Raw genomic sequence first — 24,089 nt, 5'->3', positions numbered from 1 at the left:
TGTCCGAAATCAGTGTGACCGCTTGTGCACGTGCCGTTTTCAAGCTGAAGGGCCAGGGCCACGTTTCGTTGTTGCCATGATTATTTACGGTGGGGTATTTTTTTATTGATTTTTGCATGCATTTTCTGGGAATTTCGTGTAATAAAGTCAGACTGTTTTGGAAAATATTTAATAGATGATGAAGACTTTTGGAAAGGTCTCAATGTTGTACCATGGAGGATCACGTGATCAAAATGAACAGGACCAGCCAATATTATTATTGTAAGATAAAAACATAAAACCTAAAACATGTTTGTAAAAAAAAAACGTTTTTTAAACATCAACTGTATAAACTGATTTAAGAAAAGGGAAACATAATGATGCCAACAAACTTTTGACTTATACTACAATCACAAACCTTTAGGCGCAATGAATGGATCTTTAATGACTCCTCCTCAACCTCGAAGGCAACGGTGTTTTATATTTTGGTTTATGAAACATATCTAAAATAATCTGATTTGTAGCTTTGAAGTCAACGACCATTTATAACATATTACACTTTTAATGATATCTTGCAAGAACTGGACGTAACCCAATTATTACATAGGCTTACACGATTACCCGTCAGCCGATCAAATCGCAAAATAAATCAGTTCAGAAACTTCCGGTTTGAGTTTACCAACAAGAAACACTTAAAAGGGGTCTGTTGAATTACCGGAAACAGAAAAAATAACGGAAAATGTGTTGGATGGGTCTATATCATATACCAACATATTACCATTCTTACACAGTGTCTGGTGCTGAAATTGTCAGAACAGTGGCCGTACAGAGGTTTGGGTGGTTACCTGTGGGTAGGGTTTGACCTGATCATGGGAGAAACCATTATATGCGTTTGTACGCTACTGTTTCTGATAATATCAGCAAAATCAAGTTGTATTTAAATTACATAATATATACAATACCTCCTCTTAGCAATACCTTCCAAAGATTGTTTTCCTATCAAACTAGATAAATTATAAAATATAACAATCTACACAGCAATGTACAATGCTGTAATTCCCATGTATATAATGCTACCTAAAATGTTGCTATTTAAATGTATACGGGTATCCTTAGAGTAATACTCTTGAAAGAACTTATCATTTTACAATGGAATGTCAACGGAATAGCGGAACCGTGCGCGTGTGTATTGCTCGTACAGCCTTGAAAACTAGCTGATGTTATCCATGTCTTCGGCGTTCAAAACCATTTACTTGTTGAACTTGTATGCATGAATATAATAAGGGACAACGTTTTTAGAACTGTCCAATATGTGTACATATTGAAATTAATATGCTTTTTCTTCCAGGCTACAGACTCAGTGTTATGTTTTGATCTGTTATGTATGTCGGAAAAGAGCTCATTGAGTTTATGTTCTCTTGTTATTACATTACCGACTTTAACGAAACACTATTGTTTATTGTATACTCGTGCTAAATTTTAAAGGAAAATCTAATTCATTTGAAGTGATATTTACTCAAAAAGAGATATATAGATATGTAAACATGTACATGTATGTAAATCTTAGTTTAGTAAAAGGCCATCTTTATCAATAATTAATTCTTTGATTTTGTATAATAAATTTACATTGCGATCCAGGGTCGCTCATTTCCCCCACACCCAACCACCACCACCACCCCTAAAATTGTCGAAGATGACATTTCATATAAATATAGTCTGGAACCACTCCTCGATAATGATATATGGTCGGCATCAGGACCTTTAGGGTCACTGTCGTGGTAACCTTAAAATTACTTAAAACTGTAACTGGGTTTTCCGATCAATATATGAAAAATACTTATGCATAGGGACCTCGAACTTGGTAAAGATCACTCAAACATCACCAGGGCCGTATTCAATAAGCATCTAAGTGTATCACGGCAGCAAGTTCGGGACCCAGCGTGCACTGACTTTCGACACACCTAACTCTTTCGTTAGAATCCCATGAACAGTTGAAATAGGTATGTCGTGGTCATTGGCAATCTGTTTCAACGTGTTTCGTCTGTCTTCTCGGATGATACCCCTCACTTTTTCCCCAAACACATGGAATCACTATAGAAGGCCTTCCTTCTCTCCTATTGTCACCAATCGATTTTCCGCCGTTCTTAAATCTATTGTGACATTTGTAGACAAATGTTAGGCCAAACTCCTTTAAGTATCGCTCGTTTCAGATGGTGTCATTCCCATTCCGACACAAAATTTAATGACCGGCCGTAATTCAACGTCATAACGTTGGTTTGGTTTTGTTGACTGTTCAAATAAACAAGCTGCTATGATGTCATGACGTTGACATTGAACGTGAAAGATTTTCGCGGTTTTTGCCGTTTAGAACAGTTTACAAATTGCATTACTTAAAGTGAATGAATGATAAAAAGTATACATAGTTTGGCCTGCTGCCTTGCCAAGAATTCCGTTTATTGTTGCTACTGATGGCCGAATTTTATTTCGCTTTATATTTTAACTTTAAATAAATTGATCTTGCGGATAATACAGTTTCAGATGTATTGGAATAAATTTAAAAATGTTATCAGCAATTTACACGAACTTCGCGATCATCCCTCGCATTATAGTTGTTGATAAACGCACAGTTGCGTAACAAAGATTAAAATAACTGACCCACTTAAACATTCTTTGTCGGGCAACTGCGAACCTACACGGTATTTTATGTGGATTTAAAGGTTCAAGCATAAAACATTCTATAGTACATATATATGTATGTATGGCCCGCAAAGAATGTTTAAGTGGGTGTGTTGTTTTAATCTTTGTTACGCATCTGTGCGTTTATCAACAACTATATTGCATAATATTAATAAATGTCTCAGTGTTCAAAAACCAGTGCGGATTACAACTGTTTAATGGGCAAAATCTACAGGCAGGAAAGGGAACAGTAGTCCCAAGCCCTTAGTTTGACTAAGAAGTATAAGGGAAACATGCGCTATTGGGAACAATAACTTCCTAGGTAAAATTCAAATAAACATAAATGAAATGGCAAATGAATTATGCTTGGTAAATATTGAACCATTACATGACATAATATACGTCATTTGGTGTTCTTCAAACCCCTGTGATTCTAAATAGATCGTTGTTAAATGTTTTGCTACTTGGCGTATTCCTGTAGTTTCCATTGTTTTATTAAATGGGTATTTAACCCTTGGCGTTCATTTAAGATCATATTTAAAGCAGTGTATGTTTACAGTGGCACGACCCAGAATGTTTTAATGTTTCGGTGTATCTGATCTGTTACGGTACTGTTTGCTGAGTCTACACATATGCTCATCCATATTAATATATGTATCACTGTGCAAACATCAGGTGTGAATTACAATATTTAGTGGGCTAAACCTACAGGCACATAAGGAATGCATGCCCAAGCCTCTGGTCTGACTGAGAAGTATAATAAACATATATCGTATTGGTGATTTTAAGGTCCTTCTCCCAGACACTCGTTGTCAATTTTAGTCTTAATTGGGATATTCTGCTATATTGTTTGTATATGTTCTCCTATATCAACTAAAAGTGTACGTAAGTCGCACCGGATGCGCATCATAATTCCAGTATTACTTATGAAAAATGTATTTTAGGAAAGATTAAAACATCCAAAAAATTCGACAACAGACTATACATGTCATTTATGGTTTGAATTAAAACTCCTGTATAATTATTACATTTAATTGCGCTTTATTTAAATGACATCATGTTGTTTTTATAAACCAAACATTTATGAAATAAGATGTCGTGCGATGATGCGCGTGACTCATCTAGCATGCCGTGTCTAGACGATGTCTAATCACGGTTAAATACACAGGAAATGCCTGTCCAGTATGAAAGAATAAGACCTCTGATGTAAAAAAAAAAAGTTGCCATTTCAAAAAGCAATTGGTAATGGCGTGAAGCATTCTTGTTCATAAACAATTGGACATTTATTTTCCGGTCTAGTCTTGTTTTTTTTCTTGATTGTCGTTCTATTCTTTAGTATTCATTTACTGTAGACATTGTTTATTTATAATATGAAACCAGCAACCTATATAGTATCTTTGTTTCAGTAATAGTTTTCCTAATATGTTTAAAATTCATATTCTTTTTCATACCAAGTAATTATCCTGCCAATATGCTACTAAAATGTTGTTGTTTTAATTAATAAAATGTATTTACCACATATTTCGAGTTATATGAAAAATAAAGTCTGGCCAATACTCGTAACAAATAGGGAAACAAACCAACGTTTGACATAAAATGTGCTTAAATATAACGAAAACACGTTAACACCATAACAGTTTTATCTCATAGGAAAGTTTTCTCGCGCCTGAAATAAATGTATAGAAATGTTACATTGCTCGACTTATAATCGGCTCTTTAACAGTGTCATCTGTGAACTATACATGTTCTTCTTAGTACCAAAGTCAAAAACTTCAAATATTTAAAATCAAGGTTCTTATATTTCTAATCGGTTTAGGACCAAGATAAAGTTTGAACGTCCTCATTCTTGCCAATATAACATAACTTATCATTTTCTACGCTTTAAATGTAACACCATTCATAGCCAACAAATACACACAATTAACACTCTCGATAAAAGATTTACTGAGTTGTTGACAAGCAAGTGTAATAAAAATCATGCAACTGATAAGGATGGTAATTTTATTAAATGAATATGTTCACATCGTCATTCAAAAGTATGGCATATTAGCAAATATGTAGGTAAAAAGGTAATATAACCCAATATGCTTTATTATTTGGTATCCTAACAAAGTAACAGAAATAGAAATAAAACAGCACGTATGTTGATATAAGCTAAACATGTCCTTGTTTAAGATGAAAATAAAAGACAGATATGCCATCGTTTATGGAAGAACATGTACATTTATAAAGGAGGTTCACTCATATTCAACAAAATAAAAAAGATGTATTACTTATTTAGTTCCAGCCTATTAAGGGATAGAAAATATTTCTTTCCCTTATAGTACAACAATAAAGACGAATACATTGTCAACTGACATAAAAAAGTCTTAATAGACGTGTTAAAAACCATTCGCTGGGTAAAAGGTATGCGTGCAATTTCATCATAAATCCCACTGACAGTTTAGAATGTTGTGGTAAATTTCTGTGATATATTTTCAAATGATGCATTTTGTTAGCATTAAACAAATATAGTTAGGTAATACTTTTTTATATTGAGTATGTTTTAACATGAATACACATAAATCTAGCGTATAGTATCGAGTTGACAATGAAAATAATTTACACATTTGATCTAGTTAAAATAAAAGTTATTATGGTACTGTTTGCTGTGAGTAATATAAAACTACAAGTGTATTTCACCACAACATAGATAAACTGCTGAAAGAACCAGTTACAGAAAAAAAAAATAGTTTTGCTTACTTTAGACTACCAGGGTATATTTCACCTCAGACCCGATATCGTAGGAATACCGAGGATCGTTTGCTGCCTGTAGCTTTGTACTGATAGTCACAATAAGCATTTATTTGCTCTTATTTTGTACATAAATTTATTGCAAACCTTCATTGTTTTGAATGACAACATTTATAAGAACAACAATTTATTTTCATTTGGGCCAGCTCAGTTGCCTGTGATAAATGTTTTTGTTATGATTCTACAATATTTACATTTTGTTGGCAATCCAAAAAATACATTTGAGTAAGGGATATCAAATTTCTTCAGTTTTTATAATAGCTTATGTTCCTCTGGCTCATGCTGCAGACTTTCTTTGTTCTGGCGTTTTCACTTATGCAAGTAATACTTAAATATCGCTTGGTCTTTTTTTAACAATTATGTAAAATTTGATGCCTCTCGTACAATGATCTCTAAGAGAAGTATGGCAGGGCGGGTACCCGGGTAGTCGCGGGTAGGGTACATTTTGGGAAGTTGAATTCCTGAACACGGTACCCGATCGCTTCCGCAATACAATGTAATGTTTAGTGAGTTGAGGTTGTTCACGTCAGCATTATCGCCTGCTGGTTGGTGAAGTGAATGAATAAGGAGGTTATTCTCACTGTACTCACATAAGTCGGCTTTTCATTTTACAAACAATAATTGAAATAATTGACCGGGTACCGACATTTCTATCCGTCCGTGCTCATCTCAAATGTTGTCTGTTTAGTTTTTTGAACGCAGCTGTATTTCGAACACTGCCAACTTCAACTATTTCATCATATACGTTAGATCCCTCAACTTCGTTATTGGCTGCAGATTCCTCTTCTTGTGTGGCATCATTCTCAAAGCGCGCTTCTGTTGTGGGTGTGATGTACATAGAATTGTGTACATGTGAAGTCCCGTTGTTGTTCCTAGGGCGTTGCTGGGAATGCTGTCTGTATAGCAACCATATCACGAGTAATGCTAACATAACACAAACACCTACCAAAATGGAGCATATTATTATCAAAAGGTGCTTATTGTTTGTGTTTGCTTCATCCTTCGTCTCAGATCCTGATGTGTTAAATATGTCATGTTTAACATCCATACAAATGAATGCATTTTCATTCGAACAGTTTTCTGTCTCCAGATAAATGATTCCTTTCAATTTTGTAATTGATAAACAAGACAAAGAAACATTGTCCTTGTTTTTGCTATTATCTTCAACAGCTTTGAAAGTCCGAAAACTGCCAAGCATCACGGATGAATTTAAAGATACTGTTTTGCGAAAATTGAACGATAGAAGAGTTCCATTATACGCCAGACATTTTAGGATATTTTCAAGAAATGTACCATTTTCTTCAATCAGACATAATGCATCGTTGTTAAGCTTAGGGGTACATTTGCTACTTAACGGACTGTCAATGCGGTGGCTACATAAACCATATAATGTAGACGAACATTTAGTGTTGTAATAATGTGTACCACCTTTTTCTATCAAAGCGCTTAAGCAGTTGAAGTCTTGCGATTCGGATTGGGGGCTCAATATTTGTTCACGAAATCTAAAAACGATAATGCCTTTGTTGATGTCTAGAAAATCTCGTTCTAAACATTCCGGGGTATAAGGAAACGCCCTGTATGTCTCACTAATGCAGAAGCATATGTTCCTTGTGATTCCAAAGTATCCGATAAGATCGAGTTTTATAGCACAGTGAACACTGCATTCATATAAAATATTGGTATGAAATGTCACGTTGTCTGCAAATGTGTGTTTATCCAAACTCATACAGGTGTAAAGTGCAATATAAGGACCTGAGGTTGCTAGTCCTGAAACCCATACCGGGGTGTTTTCCGTTAATGCGTTGTATGAATCCACCTCATCAGCGTCCTCGATTATACCTCTGAAAAGGCTGGACGATTTATACACATCCTCTTGAAGTAATCCTCCATGATCTTGACATTTGAAGCTTGCAGTTGTATAGTTTCCTACTTGTTCACTTTTCTCCGTAGCACAGGTGCATATATGCCAAAATATAACAGCAACACACGTTGTAAGGCGTGACTCAGTGATAATATATCCCATAGCTTAACGCAGTAACTATAATAATTAAAACCCACATCTCACTGACGGCCGTATGACTACGCTTAGTTATGTCCTTGTGCAGAACCTAGCCTTTAAACCAATAAGAATAGCCTGTATGTCAACAGTAAAAACATAAAGTTAAGGGGTTTCCGTACCACAAACGTGGGCGAGGAATGCCAAATTAAGTAGCTTTTATTCATTTTTTGTTTGAGGATGCAGCAGTTAAATATTTTTATATATTACTGCTTTTAATCGGCGCATTTTACTTTTAATCGGCGCATTTTAAAGCTACAGTATTAGCTTTACCAATAATGCTATGGAAGTGTCAAAATTCACGTCGCAAATATGATATAGTATCATTAATATTAGTCCTGTTGTTGTTATTGTCATTTGTGTTTTTTGCGCACCATCATATACTGTGTATAAAGAAATAAAATAGTTCCTTATACAAATACTTATTTTCCTTCTTTACTTATTTTGTCTGCATTTATTTTAGTTGTTTAAACGTAAATCTGTTAGTCACATGGGCGTTTTGTATATCATTAGAAATATCTGTTCTGCAGAAACATAAAGGCATACCCATATACTGCATTGGTTAAGCTTTTAAATTGACATGGGCGTTACAAATGCAGTTATGAACACATAATATAAGTTCCTCATTAAAAGAAAATTGATTTGGTGGTTTGATAAGAGAACGGAAACGTCATAGACGGCGCGCGCCGAAAACAATAATCAGCTAATCAGGAAATAGGAAGCTGTCCAACTAGTAGTACCTATCTATATTTAAATGAAATTTATTGAACAAGTAGGATGTGAAGCACGTAGGTCGATCCCATGCGACTGACTCACGATATTACGCTTGCCGAATCTCCGACTGTGCGAGGACCGACAAAGGGCAGCAAGGTTAACCAACTCCTTATAATTAACACGGTCAGTTTGTGAGTTGTTTTTTTTACATATTGTTGTGGGTATAGTATGTTCATATAATGTACATATTTTGAAGCACATATGTATCCGTTGAAACCTGTTACTGGTGGTTTAACATAGATATTTCTACTCGTTTTAGTATTTATTTGGGATTGTCTATATAAAGCTACATTTTTAAAAATAAAACAGTAGATTCAATCATTGGTTTCTTAATCTATCATACGACCAGACCTATTGCAGAATTCAAAATTTTGAGTTAAATTTGGCATGTTATCAAAATTATTGATTACAAAGCAAACTATACGTGTATATGTAAGAGCTGTGTCGTTCATATTCCCGAAAAAGGAATCACATTTGAAACAGGAAATGTATTTTTAAGCAAATTTTGAACAGGAATTATTCAGTCAGAATACATGCTTTTCTTCACTGACAAGCCAGACAATGTCACTCAACTGCAAGCACATACATCTCGTCTCTTTCTCTTCTTCAGACCGAGAGTAGAGGACTAGGTAGCAGATCAACATCTAGAACCAGTTTATTTAGTCGGAACTCTGTGAGTAACGCCATGGATCCCAAACGCCCGACATGTAGTTTGGTTGCTTTGCAATGGTTCTTCGCAAGTTTCTTCACATTCATCTCAAAATTGTATACTTTTTGGGTAACTGTTACAGTACATTGTTATAATAATACTGAAAGGGTTGCAGACCTAGTCGCTTTACAATAAAATATGCACTTAAAGCGAACGTGATTGCTAGTTTCTAGTTAAAGTCTTATAACATATATCAAAGGAATTGAGATATGCTCATAAGGTTTAGCTTTCACTCGTCAAGCGAGTTCGTTAGACAGGGGTACTAAAATTCCGGATTATTCTGTAAATCGGGGTGTAAATGCTCCGTGAGCAACGTTTGAAACCGATTGAAGTTTTAACTTCAGGTTTTTGTACAGTTGTAAAGATTATGTTTCGCTCGGAAGTAAACATCAAAGACAGTTTAAAATACTGTGAAATGAATATAAATGAGTTGATACAGTTTAAAACAGGTCAAAGCCCATTTACTGTTTTTCTAGCATGAATCCCTTATACCCAAACATACCCCGACTATTTTAAAATTGACAATAATCAGCTGTAAGAGCCCATGGAAGAACAAGCTTTTATGTTTGTATAAAGCAGCCTCAAAAGCATGTGAAACAGATCTATATGAAGAAAGGTTTTGTTCGTTCAGCCACTTTTTATATCATTTGCACGAAAAACATTTTTAATCAAAACAAATTCTCTTAGTTTATCTAATGAAGAGAATTTGTATGAGTATCTTCATTATAAATGGCACAAATCATGCCTTTGTAGTATCAAAATATTTGGTGTGCCTCTTGCCAACATATCAAAAACTTTTACATTTACAATCAAACGACATATTTTTCGTGAGAGACATAATTACTATATGCTTAAACTGCAATCATATGTATCATAATTATTGACAATGGCCGAAACCGTAAAGCAAAACAACTTTGCGTGTGTTTAGTTGAAGATACATTTTTATCCCTCAACTTTGTTTGAAAGAAGTTTTATTAAGAAAGTGACGTTTGCCGTTTGCATGAAAAAGGCAAATATGCTAGTATTACACATTCATGTTCAATACAGATATGTGCATGTACAATTTCATGTGTTTTACACATCGGTACATAATGACACATGTGTGATCAACTAGAACATAATTAATATATTTCGTAAGCAAATTTAGTTTCGAACCTTTCTTTCGCATATTTTAGATTAGCAGCATCACATCATTGTTTTCTCTATTGGGAAAACCACACCAATTCGGCAGGAACTTATCAGTGTAACACGTGTTTCTTGTTCTTGTAACACAAGACAGTTAATCAATGGTTGTACCACATGAAAAAAAATGGTTAATTCCCATCTTAAAAGTTTTAAATGTGACAGTGTGTACTGCATTTCTAAGTTTAGACTATGTGTATGAGCGCACTGCCCGAATTTCTAAGCTTAGAATATATGTTTGTGTGCACTGCGTGCATTTATTAGTTTAGACATTGTGTTTGTATGCACTGGCAGCATTTCTAAGTCTAGACTTTGTGTTTGTGTGCACTGCCAGCATTTGGAAGTTTAGACTTTGTGCTTGTGTGCAATGCATGTATTTCTAAGTTCAGACTGTGTGTTTATGTGCTCTGCCAGCATTTCGAAGTTTAGAATAATTTTGTTTGCACTGCGTGCATTTAAAAGTTTAAACAATATGTCTGTTTACACCGCGTGCATTTATTAGTTTGGACTTTGTGCTTATGTGCACTGCGTTTATTTATTAGTTTAAAATATGTGTTTGTGTGCACTGCGTGCATTTAATAGCTTAGAATATGTGTCTGTGTGCACTGCATGCATTTATTAGTTTAGAATATGTGTCTGGGTGCACTGCGTGCATTTATTAGCTTAGACTTCGTGTTCGTGTGCACTGCGTGCTTTTATTAGTTTAAACAATATGTCTGAATACGATGCGTGCATTTATTAGTTTATACATTGTGTCTGAGTGCTTGCCTGCATTTATTTGTGTAGACTTTGTGTTTGTGTGCACTGCTTGCATTTATTAGTTCAGATTTTGTGTCTGTGTGCACTGTGTGCATTTATTAGTTTAGATTTTGTGTTTGTGTGTACTGCGTGCATTTATTAGTTTAGACTTGGTGTTTGTGTGCAGTGTGTGCATTTATTAGTTTAGAATATGTGTCTGTGCGCACTGCGTTCATTTATTAGTTTAGACTTTGTGTCTGTGTGCAGTAGGTGCATTTCTAAATTGTGTCCATGTGTCTGTGTGCAGTGCGTGCATTTTTTTGTTTTGAATATGTGTATGTGTTCGGTGCGGCAATTAATAAGTTTAGACTTTGTGTCTGTGTGCACGGCGTACGTGTATTAGTTTATTATTTTTGTTTGTGTGCACTACGTGTATTTATTAGTTTAGACGTTGTGTTTGTGAGCACTGCGTGCATTTATTAGTTGAGAATATGTGTCTGAGTGCATTTATTAGTTAAGACGTTGTGTTTGTGTGCACCAGCATTTATTAGTTTAAAATATGTGTATGTGTGCAATGCGTGTATTTATTAGTTTACAATATGTTCCTGTGTGCAGTGCGTGCATTTATTAATTTAGACTTTGTGACTGTGTGCACTGCGTACATTTATTACTTTATTCTTTGTGTCTGTGTGCATTGCGTGCTTTAATTATTTTAAAATACGTGTCGGTATTAGTTTAGAACTTGTGTTTGTGTGCGATGCATGCATTTATTAGTTTAGACTTTGTGTCTGTTTGCGGTTCGTGCGTTTATTAGTTTAGACTTTGTATCTGTGTGCATTGCGTGCATTTATTAGTTAAAACTGTGTTTGTGTGTACTGCAATAATTTTTAAGTTTTGTCCATGTATCTGTGCGCACTGCGTGCATTTATTAGTTTAGAAAATTGTATGTTTGTACACCGCTTTCCTTTATTAATGTACACTTTGTGTCTTTGTGCACTGCGTGCATTTAATAGTTTAGCATTTGTGTCTGTGTGTACTGCCAGCATTTCTATTTTTTGTCCATGTGTCTGTGTGCACTGCTTGCATTTATAATTTGAGAATTTGTGCCTATGTGGACTGCCAGCTTATATTAGTTTAGACTTTTTGTTTGTGTGCACTGCATGCATTTATTAGTTTAGGCTTTGTATTTTTATGTACTGCGTGCATTTATTAGTTTAGACTTTTTTCTCTATGTGCTCTGCGTGCATTTATGTCTGTGTGCACTGCTAGCGTTTGGTCTTAGTATTTGTGTGTACTACATGCATTTATTAGTTTAGAATATGTGTCTGTCTGTACTGCCAGCATTTCTAAATTGTGTCCATGTGTCTGCGTGTACTTTGTGCATTTATTAGTTTAAACGTTGTGTCTGTGTGCCTTTGCAGCATTTCTAAGCTTTGTCAATGTGTGTATGTATGTACTAAGAGCATTTATTCGTTTCGACTTTGTGTCTGTGTGTACTGCTGGTATTTCTAAGTTTTGTCCATGTGCCTGTGTGCACTGCGTGCATTGATTAATTTAGACTTTGAGTCTATGTGTACTGTGTGCATTTATAAGGATAGACTTTGTGTCTGTGCGTTATGTGTGCATTTCTTAGTTTAGACTTTGTTTCTCTGTATACTGCGTCCATTTATTAGTTTAGACTTCGTGTCTGTATGTACTGCGTGCATTTATTAGTTTAGCCTTTGAGTCTTTGTGCAGTGCGTGCATTTATTAGTTTAATCCTTGTGTTTGTGTGCACTGCGTGCATTTATGAGTTTAGATTTTGTGTGTGTGTTTGCACTGCGTACATTTTTTAGTTTAGACTTTGTGTCTGTGTACACTGCGTGCAATTATTAGTTTAAACTTTGTGTCTGTGTGCACTGCGTGCATTTATTAGTTTAGACTATGTGTCTGCGTTCACTGCGTGTATTTTTTAGTTAAGAGTATGTGTTTGTGTGTACTGCGTATAATTATTTGTTTAGAATTTGTGTCTGTGTGCAGTGCGTTGACAGTGCTACATCAGACGGCGATTTGAGGAAATGTTTGTCAAAGTGTTTTAAGAAACTAAACAATCAATCAAACTGGCAAAAGACCGAAGGCGGGCTCTGTAAGTGGCGTACACTGCGCTATGTTTCTTTAAAATGGTGAAGAAATAGTAAAGGTATCTTTGTTTAAAGTCTTCGTTCAAAGCAAAATATTGCCTTCATATGTAGCATTTATGACGCAATTTATCACGTGGTATACCCACAGCAGAATTGACTCGAAGCTTGCCGGAGATGGCCGGGTTGTTACGATTGTTAAGATCTATTTTAGAATACAATGCGTTTCGGGGTATAGATGCTTCTCTCTTCCGGACTTTCTGATGTCAACTTTTATCATTCCCAACACTTAAAACGATATATATATACCTACTCACAATCGCAGCATTGAGGTTACATAGAGTTAATCTGTCTCAAAATAACTTTTCTACAGGATTTCTCCTTCGGTGTAAATTAGAAGTGCCAATGGCGGCCATCGTGTCCGTTAAGCTTACGAGGGCCTCTTACCGGTCTTAGGTTTGCGATCAGAATTAACGATAAGCAGGTGCACGTTGCATCTCTGAAACGGTGCCGATCGTTAATTTTGGTCGTACAACGATCGTCTCTAAAAGACATGTTTGTCAAACAATATGCCCCCCCCCGAGCGCCATGTTGTTAGGATTTTAGGTACGTTCGAACAATTAGTGACATAATGATTTAACAATTCGACTAAATTGAACCATAACATACCCGGTGTGCATACCCATAAAGTATTATAAGAAGTCCATGATGATTCTCGCTACATGCTATGCAAAGTGATGGTATTGTTATGCCCCCCCCCTTCGAAGAAGAGGGGTATATTGCTTTGCACATGTCGGTCGGTCGGTCAGTCCGTCGGTAGACCAAAGTCTGTCCGAGTGATAACTCAACAATTCCTGGACATATGGTCATCAAACATGACATGAAGGTTGGGCCTGACCAGAAGATGACCCTATTGACTTTAGGGCTCATCGGGTCAAAGGTCAAGGACACAGTGACCTTTAATGGTAAAATAATTTTAAAGCTTGTCCGAGTGATAACTGAACAATGCCTAGACCTGTGGTCATCAAACTTGATATGAAAGTTGGGCCTGACCGGTAGATGACCCCTGTTATTTTGGGTGGTCAACGGGCAAAAGGGCAAGATCACAGTGACCTTGAATGGTAAAAGGTTGTCCGAATCATAACTCGACAATGCCTGCACCCACGGCCCTCATACTTGACTTGGAGGTTTGGTCTGATCAGTAGATGACCCCTTTTGTTTTGGGGGAGTCATCGTGTCCAAGGTCCAGGTCACAGTGACCTGGAATTGTAAAATGTTGTCCGAGTGATAACTCGATAATGCCTGCACCCATGGCCCTCAACCTTGACTTAGAGATTGGGCCTGAGCAGTAGATGGCCAAAGGTCAAGGTCAGAGTGACCTTGAATAATAAAAGATTGTCCGAGTGATAACTCAACAATTCCTGCACCCATGGCCCTCAGCCTTGACTTGGAGGTTGGGCCTGACCAGTAGATGACCCCTATTGATTTTAGGGGTCAAAGGTCAAGGTCACAGTGACATTGACAGCAAACTCGACAATTCCTTGACCTATGGTCATCACACTTGACATGAAGGTTGGGCCTGACCAGTAGATGACCCCTCTTGACTTTGGGGGTCATCGGACCAAGGTCAAGGTCACAGTAACCTTTAACGCAAAAAAGTTAACACATCTTCTCCCAATGATGTCTCAACAATGCCTGAACCTATGATCATCACACTTACCATGGAAGTTGGGCCTGACCAGTAGATGACCCTTATTGATTTTAGAAGTCATCGGGTCAAATGTCAAGTTCACAGTGACCTTGAATGCGAAAATGTTTCGAGTGATATTTCGACAATGCCTGCACCCATGCCCCTCAAACTTGACTTGGAGTTGCGTCTGACCTGTAAATGACCCCTTATGATTTTAGGGGTCATCTGGTCAAAGGTCAAGGTCACAGTGACCTTGAACGAAAAAACCTTGTCTGTGTGATAACTTGTCAATGCCTGCACCCATGGCCCTCAAACTTGACATTTAGGTTTTTGGTGACCAGCTGATGACTCCTATGGATTTTGAGGTCATAGAGTCAAAGGTCATGGTCATAACACACTTTATCCTCACACTATGAATGGTCATAATCTTAAAACTGCCTCAACGGCATCCAATGTCAGTGACAAAACAGTTGTCATTTCGGTCCATGCATATTTCATTCAATTGTCCATAAATGGCGTCTACTTTCCGATACCGAATAAATGAGACATTTTGATACTTTCTTTCGCAACATAACATGGTTAATTTTTAGTACTTTCTTATGGTGACTTGCATTTAATTATTTATGGCTTAATCGATGTATATCATCATACTATGTAATACTTCATCCTTTCATGTGAAAAAGAAATGTTGTGTCACTATAATGTAGATTGAGAATCATTAAATTTATTTATAACTACTAAAAGTAATAGAAATCCAAGCTACACGCACTCATCTCATTACTCAGGAGATGAAATCATTAACAAATTAACGCGCCCAACTCCCTGGATACGCAAGTGGAAATGCTTCTTCACCTATAATGCTCGATAATGTTGTATAATTCATTTGGTATCCATTGTAACGTTCCAGATACTCTGCGTAAATACATGATATCAAAAGATATGAATCGATAATTTCAAGCAGTAAAGTCACAGACGTCGCGAATGTTTGTGAAACATGACTAAAAAGTAGCAGATGCATTAAAGCAGGATACTAAATTTGAGGTACGTGAATATAAACATTCTTCAGCTATTGAACGGAATCGGACTTTCAGCTTAAGTTCACCACGACCTTGACCTTTGACCAACTGACATAATAATAGTTAAGGTACTGGTCATGTTTGAGGGATCTCTACCAAGTTCGAGGTCACTAGGACTAAGTGTTTTTCATATATTGATCGGAAACCGATTTTCAGCAGGATGTAATCTTATGGTTACACGACATTGATCCTGAAAGTCCATATGTCGATCATAGCTCATTAACCAGGAGTGGTCTCAGACCATATTGATATGAAAAGTTCGATTCGACAATTTGGGGGGCGGGGGGGGGGGGGGGGGGTCGACCCGCCATTGGATCGTTATGTATATTTATAATAAAAGGTTAAACTATATGTGTTGTTGATATGTTTACTCCAATGTGAGAAAAAATCTAAGAATTAAATAATTGATAATTAAATGGACTTTTACTTAACTAGGATTTACAAACATGTATGTATACATATCTATGCATCTCATTCTGAGTTAATATCACTTCAAATCAATTAGATTTACCTTAAATTTTATCACAAATATACAAGATCCAATATTTTTTATTTAAGGTCGGGTGTATGATAACAAGAAAACAATAACTCAATGAGCTATTTTCCGACATGAATAACAAACATACATGACATATCAAAACATAACAATGAGCTTGGAACCTGGAAGTAAAAGGATATAGTTTAAAACATGTGCAAACATTGGAAGAAGTATTTACAAAAGCTGTTCCTTACTATATTCATGCATACAAATACAAAAAGTAAGATGGATTTGAGCACTGATTACAGTTATTATAACAACAACTTGTTTTCCCGGCTAACGGGAAATCCTTATGATCACAGTTCCGCTGGTTGACATACCACTGTAACATGGTTAGTTCTTTCAGGTGTATAACTTTAAGGATAATCGTATACTTTAAATAGCAAAATTGAAAGAACTGATGTATAGTTGGATATTTTTTAAATCAATCGAACTTGACAGGAAAAGTCTTTGGAAGGTGTTACTGAGAGGATGTATTGTATTTATCATATAATTTAAATACTACTAGATTTCGCTGATATTATCAGAAACAGTAGCGTACAAATGCATGGTTTCACCTATGATTAGGTCAATCCCTGACCATAGGTAATCACCCAAACCTCTGCCCGACCATTGTTCTGAAAATATCAGCACCTATCACTGTGTGAGAATGTTAATATGTTGGTATATGTAATATTCCTCCAACGAATATAGTATGAGCCACAGCCGCACCAACCCCCTTCGCATACTCTATTGTATATACTTATGAACATATAAGTGTTTTCCGGTTTTTCTGTTTTCCGGTAATACCACCGACCCCTTTCATTGCTTTTTTGAAAAAGCGCTTGTCTCCCCTATTGTGTGGTCGTAGCTGAGAAAATAAATGATGGACATGAAATTTGTAATTTTGGACTGGAGACGAACCAACAGTGATGTTTGGTTTATTCACCCGTATTAAATAGTGAACATCTACTGTGACCTTGACCTTTAACCTACTGATCTCAAAATCAATAGGGGTCATCTACTAGTCATGACCAACTAGCATACCAAGTATGAAATTACTGGGTCAAAGCGTTTTATACTTATTGAGCAGAAACGAAGTGTGACGTACGGACTGACGGACAGGGCAAAAACAAGACTTTGGGGGAGGCATAATTCCTGCGATTTGATTTGTTGACGGGTTATCGTGTGAGCCTATGTAAATGTTGGCGTACGTACAGTTCCTACATGATATATCATTGATAGTGTTATATGTAATAAATGGTCATTGTCTTTTCAAGTTTACCCATTTATCAAAAATCAGATTATCTTAAATAAAACAAACATCCTCCAAAACGTTTTCCTGAACTTTTATGAATCGGGTCCTAAGGTTCGTCAACCAAGATGTAAAAAACTTAGCCTACGAGTTTGAGGACAAGTTGATGTTTTTCTATAATCAGTTTATACAATTGTTTGTTTATAAAGGTTTTTTTTTATCAAATATATGTCATAGTTTTGTTTTACAATAATTATGTTGGCTTGTCCATTGTGGTCACGTGATCCTCTATACAGCATTGCGACCGCGCGACGTCAAAAATTTCCTTACTACATATTGTTTTTTATGGTTGTTTATCATCATTGTTCCATACATATTTAAGTAGTTTTTATAAAAAACAAACATATGAATACTAAAATATATTTCGAATCCATGCGCGTTGTTGCTCCCCTCTGCTGGCTTTGTGTTTCTGCATCGCATTGATATCTGTTTACATTGTCACATTCGTCTGTTTCCAATATAAGCATGCAACCTTGCTTTGTAATTGACAAGCATGCTAGAAAATCTTCCGACACGGAATACTCTCCGGGAGTTTGTGGATCAAATGTAAGGAAACTATCCACAAAGTACAATCCGTTTTCCAGATAATGGCTGATACCTTGATATAGGTGAGGCGGTAATTTACCGTTATACTTTAAACATTTTCCCTTCAATTCATTTTTCATGAATAATCCTGGTGGGGCGCAAAAATGATGTCCGATCTCAGAAAATGTAGCGTGATACCTAATACAGCTACTTTGGAGCGTTGACTGCGCACTGCGATCCACACAAACTCCTGAATGTTTATCAGAACATTTAGCGCTTGTGTAACCAAACTGTCTGTTATTTAGTTTGGCAACAATGCATCGGTGTTTTCTTTCTTTCACATCAAACTGAAATTTGCGGTAAACGGCAGCATGACCTAAATCCAAACATTCTAAGTCCGAATGGTCATCAGCCATGCAATAACACTGACCATTATGGAAACTAATGTAATTCATGGATCCACGAGCCAAACACTCTTTCGTACATTGGAACAAGGAGGGCTTTCCTGTCAAATTCAACGTGGAATCCTGTGGTAATGCCGTGGCACAACCGTCCTCTGTGATATACGTTCCTAGGTCTGCTAGCCGAGGTATCCACAATGATTCACCATCGTTAAGTCCTGAACTGTTCGCGAGACTACAGTCGTTCACTTTGTAGTCCGTTAGTAGAGACGTTGTCACAATATCGATATACGCCATTCCTCCATGCTGGGAACAGTATGTACGGGCATAGTCAAAAGTACCATGTGTGCTGTTGTTTGCACTTATTTGTATCACCATAAGTATGGTGATAAATTGAAGCGCCAACATTTCGATCCCATTCATATTTCTGGAAAAGCAAATAACAACAACAAAGATAAGGAACGTGAAAAACAGATAGAAACACTTTACAATTCAAATGAACTATTATATATACATCAAAGTACATTTTATTTAAACAAAAGTGAAGCTAATAGTAAGGATGATTTACCAATATAGTATTAAAGAAACTTGAAGAAGTAACTGTGCATGATCAGAATATTGTCTAAATTAAAAAAATGGTGAATTACATGATGACCTCATCATTATTTAACATATCAATAGAGCGGTACTTTCTTAAACATGTGACGTGTTATTTAGAAATATTTACATTCGCCTAATCTCTTGTATTGAAAAAAAGACGTTCATATTGTATAAGACGCAGGGAGTAATGACGTCATTGTTTATTTAGATTTTGCGCTCTTATTGGATAAGCGCGACGTCATTGAATCAACAAAAGCACCGCCTGTGGGTGCCGAACGCTCGTCTGATTTAATCTTTCTACGGTTTACTTAGGACATATCGTGCATTTGATAGTGAACAGGTATTCCAAAGTTTGAAAGTGATATCATAGCTGTGATAGTTTGCATGTAAGTGACCCAAACACAAAACTGAATAAAACAGACAAGCTAAAAATTTCAAAGTCCAAAATTACTGAAATACCCCTCCCCCCCCCCTTCCCCTTTCAACAAATGTGTGACTCAAAAACCTGTTTGATATATTAAAGTGCATTATCCATTTATTGTCTGTGAAATAAATTGACGTCAATCCAACATAAATTGAAGGAGCTATGTCCAGTTCTCCAATTGAACAAAAACACATCTAAATTCTTGTTTTTTACCCCCCCCCCCCCTCCCCCCACACACACAAACAAAACAAGAGGGCCATGAAATCGCTCACCTGAGTAAAAGAGTTCAACCTTTGTTATCAATATAGATTTATATTTGTTCTCAACGGAGAATGAAAAACATCATGGTCAAACATATTGCCTGGATAATCACTGACAGGACTTGTCACAGTTGCCTGCACACTGACAGGACTTGTCACAGTTTCCTGCACACTGACAGGATTTTGTTCAGTTGCCCGCACACTGACAGGACTTGATGATTGACTGCACATTGACATAATTCGATTCTCATACCTGCACACTGACGGGACTTTGTTCAGTTGCCTGCACACTGACAGGACTTAATAATTGACTGCACACTGACAGCACTTGGTACAGATATCTGCACACTGACAAGACTTTTTTCAGTTGCCTGCACACTGACAGGACTTTGTTCAATTGCCTGCACACTGACAAAACTATATTAAATTGCTTGCACACTAACAAAACTTTTAGTATAGATATACAAACAACAAACAGTGCACCATCCAATAAAATCAATTAACTGCCTTAAGCTCTAAAAATCAAAGAGCAATATTCAATCTTATTCTAATAATAGAATAATGCTTCTTCCATCTAGGACAACACCACAATCCATCTCCATCTGTTTACAAGAATGACCATTGATGCAAAGCATCAAAGGGCGCCGTTTAATAGTTTATGCATTTGTTATATGTTGAAAAACAAGGAATGTCAAGGCCAACAAGCATATTATGGTGCATTGAACCGCATCTATGAAATTCTCAAAATATTTGTAGTATTCTGCTTGACAACATAGGCAAAAGCATTGAAATTGAAGAGTTTCAAGTTGAACATTTCATTAGGGGTGGGGTACATTAATGAACACGACAGAAATAGGGTGTTTGTGCACTGTACTTTTTGTCATTGCCACCTACCCATATACCAAGTTTTATTTCAATACCATAAGTAGTTTTAAAGTAATGCTCTGGTCAAGAGAAAGCGGCAAAGGGCAATAATAAGGTAATTAGCTTAAAACAGCTATAGTCATTGTGCACTGCACTTCCTCTCGTTGTGCTAAATACTATTAAATGATGTTTAATGAAATTCCAAAAAAAGTTTTCTAGTTATGCTCCGGACAGGAAAAGATACAAAGGGAATAACTCTTGCAATACGCTGAAATAGAGTTATTGTTCATGTACACTGCAGTTCTAATCATATAGGGGGAGGGGGCAACGTCACCATGCTGGAATGACAACTTGTAGGGAAAAATAAGTTACCTCATTCATCATGAAGAAGTGATATGAAATAACAATTTAACAATTTTTGAAGTACTTTAATAAACATTATCATTTCGTCTGAATGTTGCAAACATAAATAGAACAATTATTTAACTGTTATATAAAAAGTGAACATTGTTGAAATGCATTTATAACATAACATGCCTTATTTTTAGCTGTTTAATAATACTAAAATGTACATAGTAAAGAAGAGTTGAAAATGGATGTTTTTAGTTGATATTAACACAAAAACAGCATGTGTCTTATTGGACAATGGCAAATTTTTCAAATATGATAAAAAATAACGCATTCAAACTGAATATGTATCAGACTATGTATGAAAGATATAATACTGTTTCTATTTTTCACAAAGGTTTTGAAATACAACAATGCACATACAAGCATAAATAGGCCAAATATGCAAAAAAATAACAGTAAACAATGTGTGAAAGTGATACTGAACACTTAAAATAATTTCTTTGTGCATTAAATGAATATATACCAGAAAAGCAATACTAAATCAAGTCCAAAATGTATAATAACATGAAGAACACCCCTTTATGAATATCTTCATAACAAATCAGATTACATGTAAACAATAATCATGTATATCATTAGTATCAAATGTGTCTAGTTTAAAGTGTGTTTTCATTTGCATTAAATTACATTGTAATATATACCAGAAAAGCAATTATAAAAATCCTTAAATGTATAAGAAACTGAAGACAATAAAGAATAACACCCATTTATGAATATCTCCAAAACAAATCAGAGGTCACCTAAACAATAATCATTCATATAATTAGTATCAAATGTGTCTAGTTTTTGTGTGTCTGTTCATTATCTTTAAATGAGCATCTTTAAAGTGAAACTCTTATTTGAAATCAATACATATAATTGTATTTATAACACACATCAAATTGAATGATAAAACAATAACTACTTACTAAATAATGCATTTACTGAAATATTGTTTACTGATAACAAGCTTGTGACCCTATTTATAATAGCAGAAAGCATGACAAATATTAAATGATTGGTGATTGCTAAAAGATTTACCGTGGTCTACTATAGTATCACAAGGCAGAAATACCATGTTTTATGTTCATTCTTATTAGCAAATTGAACTCAAAATCCTTCAATAGGAACATTGTTGTTGACATCTATCAACACATTTTTAAAAAAATCAAAACAATAATACAATAATATTAATTGTGATAAGTCTTATTTGGGAGTAAGAGTGCATCTTTGAAAATAGTGTGTGTGTTTTTTCACTTAAATATGTAACAATTCAATTTGACAAATGAGACAAAAGAAGTAGTAATTGTACATAATACAAAACAACAACAAAAATTGACAAAGCTCAATATAACAGGAAATCTATATGAAAACACAAATCCTTAAAGGCCATAATTATTTAAACTGAATTAAGGTATAAGTAATACACACTTTTATAAAGCTTTTACCGACAACATAGTTATTATCATGGCACACTATGGGAATTTTATCCAAATTTTGAAGATTTTTTACCGTGAATTAAAAATATTTTGTCTATATTTGATTTTTTTTCACATTATCAGAGATTATGAAATAAACACAACAGTTTCTGGTAAAATAAACTTCAGTTAACAGAAAAATTAAGTTCAACGGAACATATTATTGATACACATGGAAAAAAATCATTTTGATTGATCTTGTGAGTCTTCGGAACAGAGCAGTATTTCGATGTTTGAAAATATGTAGCAGTTTTTTAAATACATAAAAAAGTTAATATTAAGACAACCTGCTGAAATCATTTGAAATATTTTCTATGATGTCTAATGAACAATTTAAAAGACAATTTATGATAGCTTACCGTTCAGTTTTGAAGAAAATATACATAATGTCATGTAACTATACATTTTTATAACTAATAAAATGCTTAAAAATCAACCTTTTTCTTGTAAAAATTGATAAAGCTTAATTGGACTTATTCATAAAATGTAATCATTCAAATAAATGAATTTTACTTATGATACTAACTCAGAATTCAGATTTAAAAACAATGAATGTACTTAAAAATATGTAAATTAAAATGTGTAAAGAAACAAGAACACTAAGTAGGCAGAATGCCCCTCCAAAAATGTCAGAATGAAAGTTCTCAACTAATGTTTTTTTAATATTATAACATGTAAACAGTCTCTGTTGGTAATCAATGTCTATTTGTTTTATTTAGTCAATGGTATTCTAACATTTAGAATTGTTCACAATAATTCTTCACTCTTCAACATTTGAAGTTTGGTTTGTTCCCATGCGTTTGTACTTGTAGTGTGTGCACAGATGATAATTACTCAATGCTGAGTCAATGCTGATTTGGTTTTCATGCCCCTTCAGGTTCTTTAACCATCTAGAATGTTTAGTGCTGAAAGAAAAAAAAAGTACTTTCTAACTAATTTGTATAGATAATAATACTGCCATACATATACAAAACTAGAGATTGCTTTTTTGAAAAAGCGCATGTCTCCCCCATTGTGTGGTCGTAGGTGAGAAATAATCAATGATGGATCCCAAAATCAATAGGGGCCATCAACTAGTCATGACTAACTGGCATACCAAGTATGAAGTTCCTGGGTGTAATCGTTCTTGAGTTATTGAGCAGAAACCGGTTCTTCACCTCAAGGTCAGTGACCTTGACCTTTGACCAACTGATTGCAAAATCAACTAGACATCATGACCAACCTCACTTCAAAGTTTGGTGAACCTAGATCAAAGCATTCTCCTGATATTGCACGGAAATATTTTTTTACATTAGAGGTCACAGCGACGTTGACCTTTGACCTTGTGACCCCCCAAAATATAGGAGTTTTCTAAACCTCATGATCAACCTCCCTACCAAGTTTGGTGAACCTAGGTCAAACCATTCTCAAGATATTGAGCGGAAATGTTTTTTACATTGGGGGTCGCCGCGACCTTGACCTTTGACCTAGTGACCCCAAAAACAATAGGGATCTTCTACACCTCATGACCAACCTCCCTACCAAG

General features: G+C 35.4%; 1 protein-coding gene across 1 annotated transcript in view; it reads right to left on the bottom strand.

The window, feature by feature from the left end:
* Positions 1 to 16,370: 16,370 nt before the first annotated feature.
* LOC128238837 (uncharacterized) overlaps positions 16,371 to 24,089 on the bottom strand; it is a 26,592-nt gene continuing 18,873 nt past the window's right edge. The window contains exon 2 of the mRNA XM_052955115.1: positions 16,371 to 18,975. Within this exon, the coding sequence (XP_052811075.1) occupies positions 17,940 to 18,975 (1,036 nt within the window). The 3' untranslated portion in view covers positions 16,371 to 17,939. The remainder of the gene's footprint in view (positions 18,976 to 24,089) is intronic.

Source organism: Mya arenaria, chromosome 6, assembly GCF_026914265.1.
Source record: "Mya arenaria isolate MELC-2E11 chromosome 6, ASM2691426v1".
Lineage (NCBI taxonomy): Eukaryota > Metazoa > Mollusca > Bivalvia > Myida > Myidae > Mya > Mya arenaria.
Note: the sequence above shows the minus strand (reverse complement) of the source record. Positions and strands in the feature narration are given on the sequence as shown.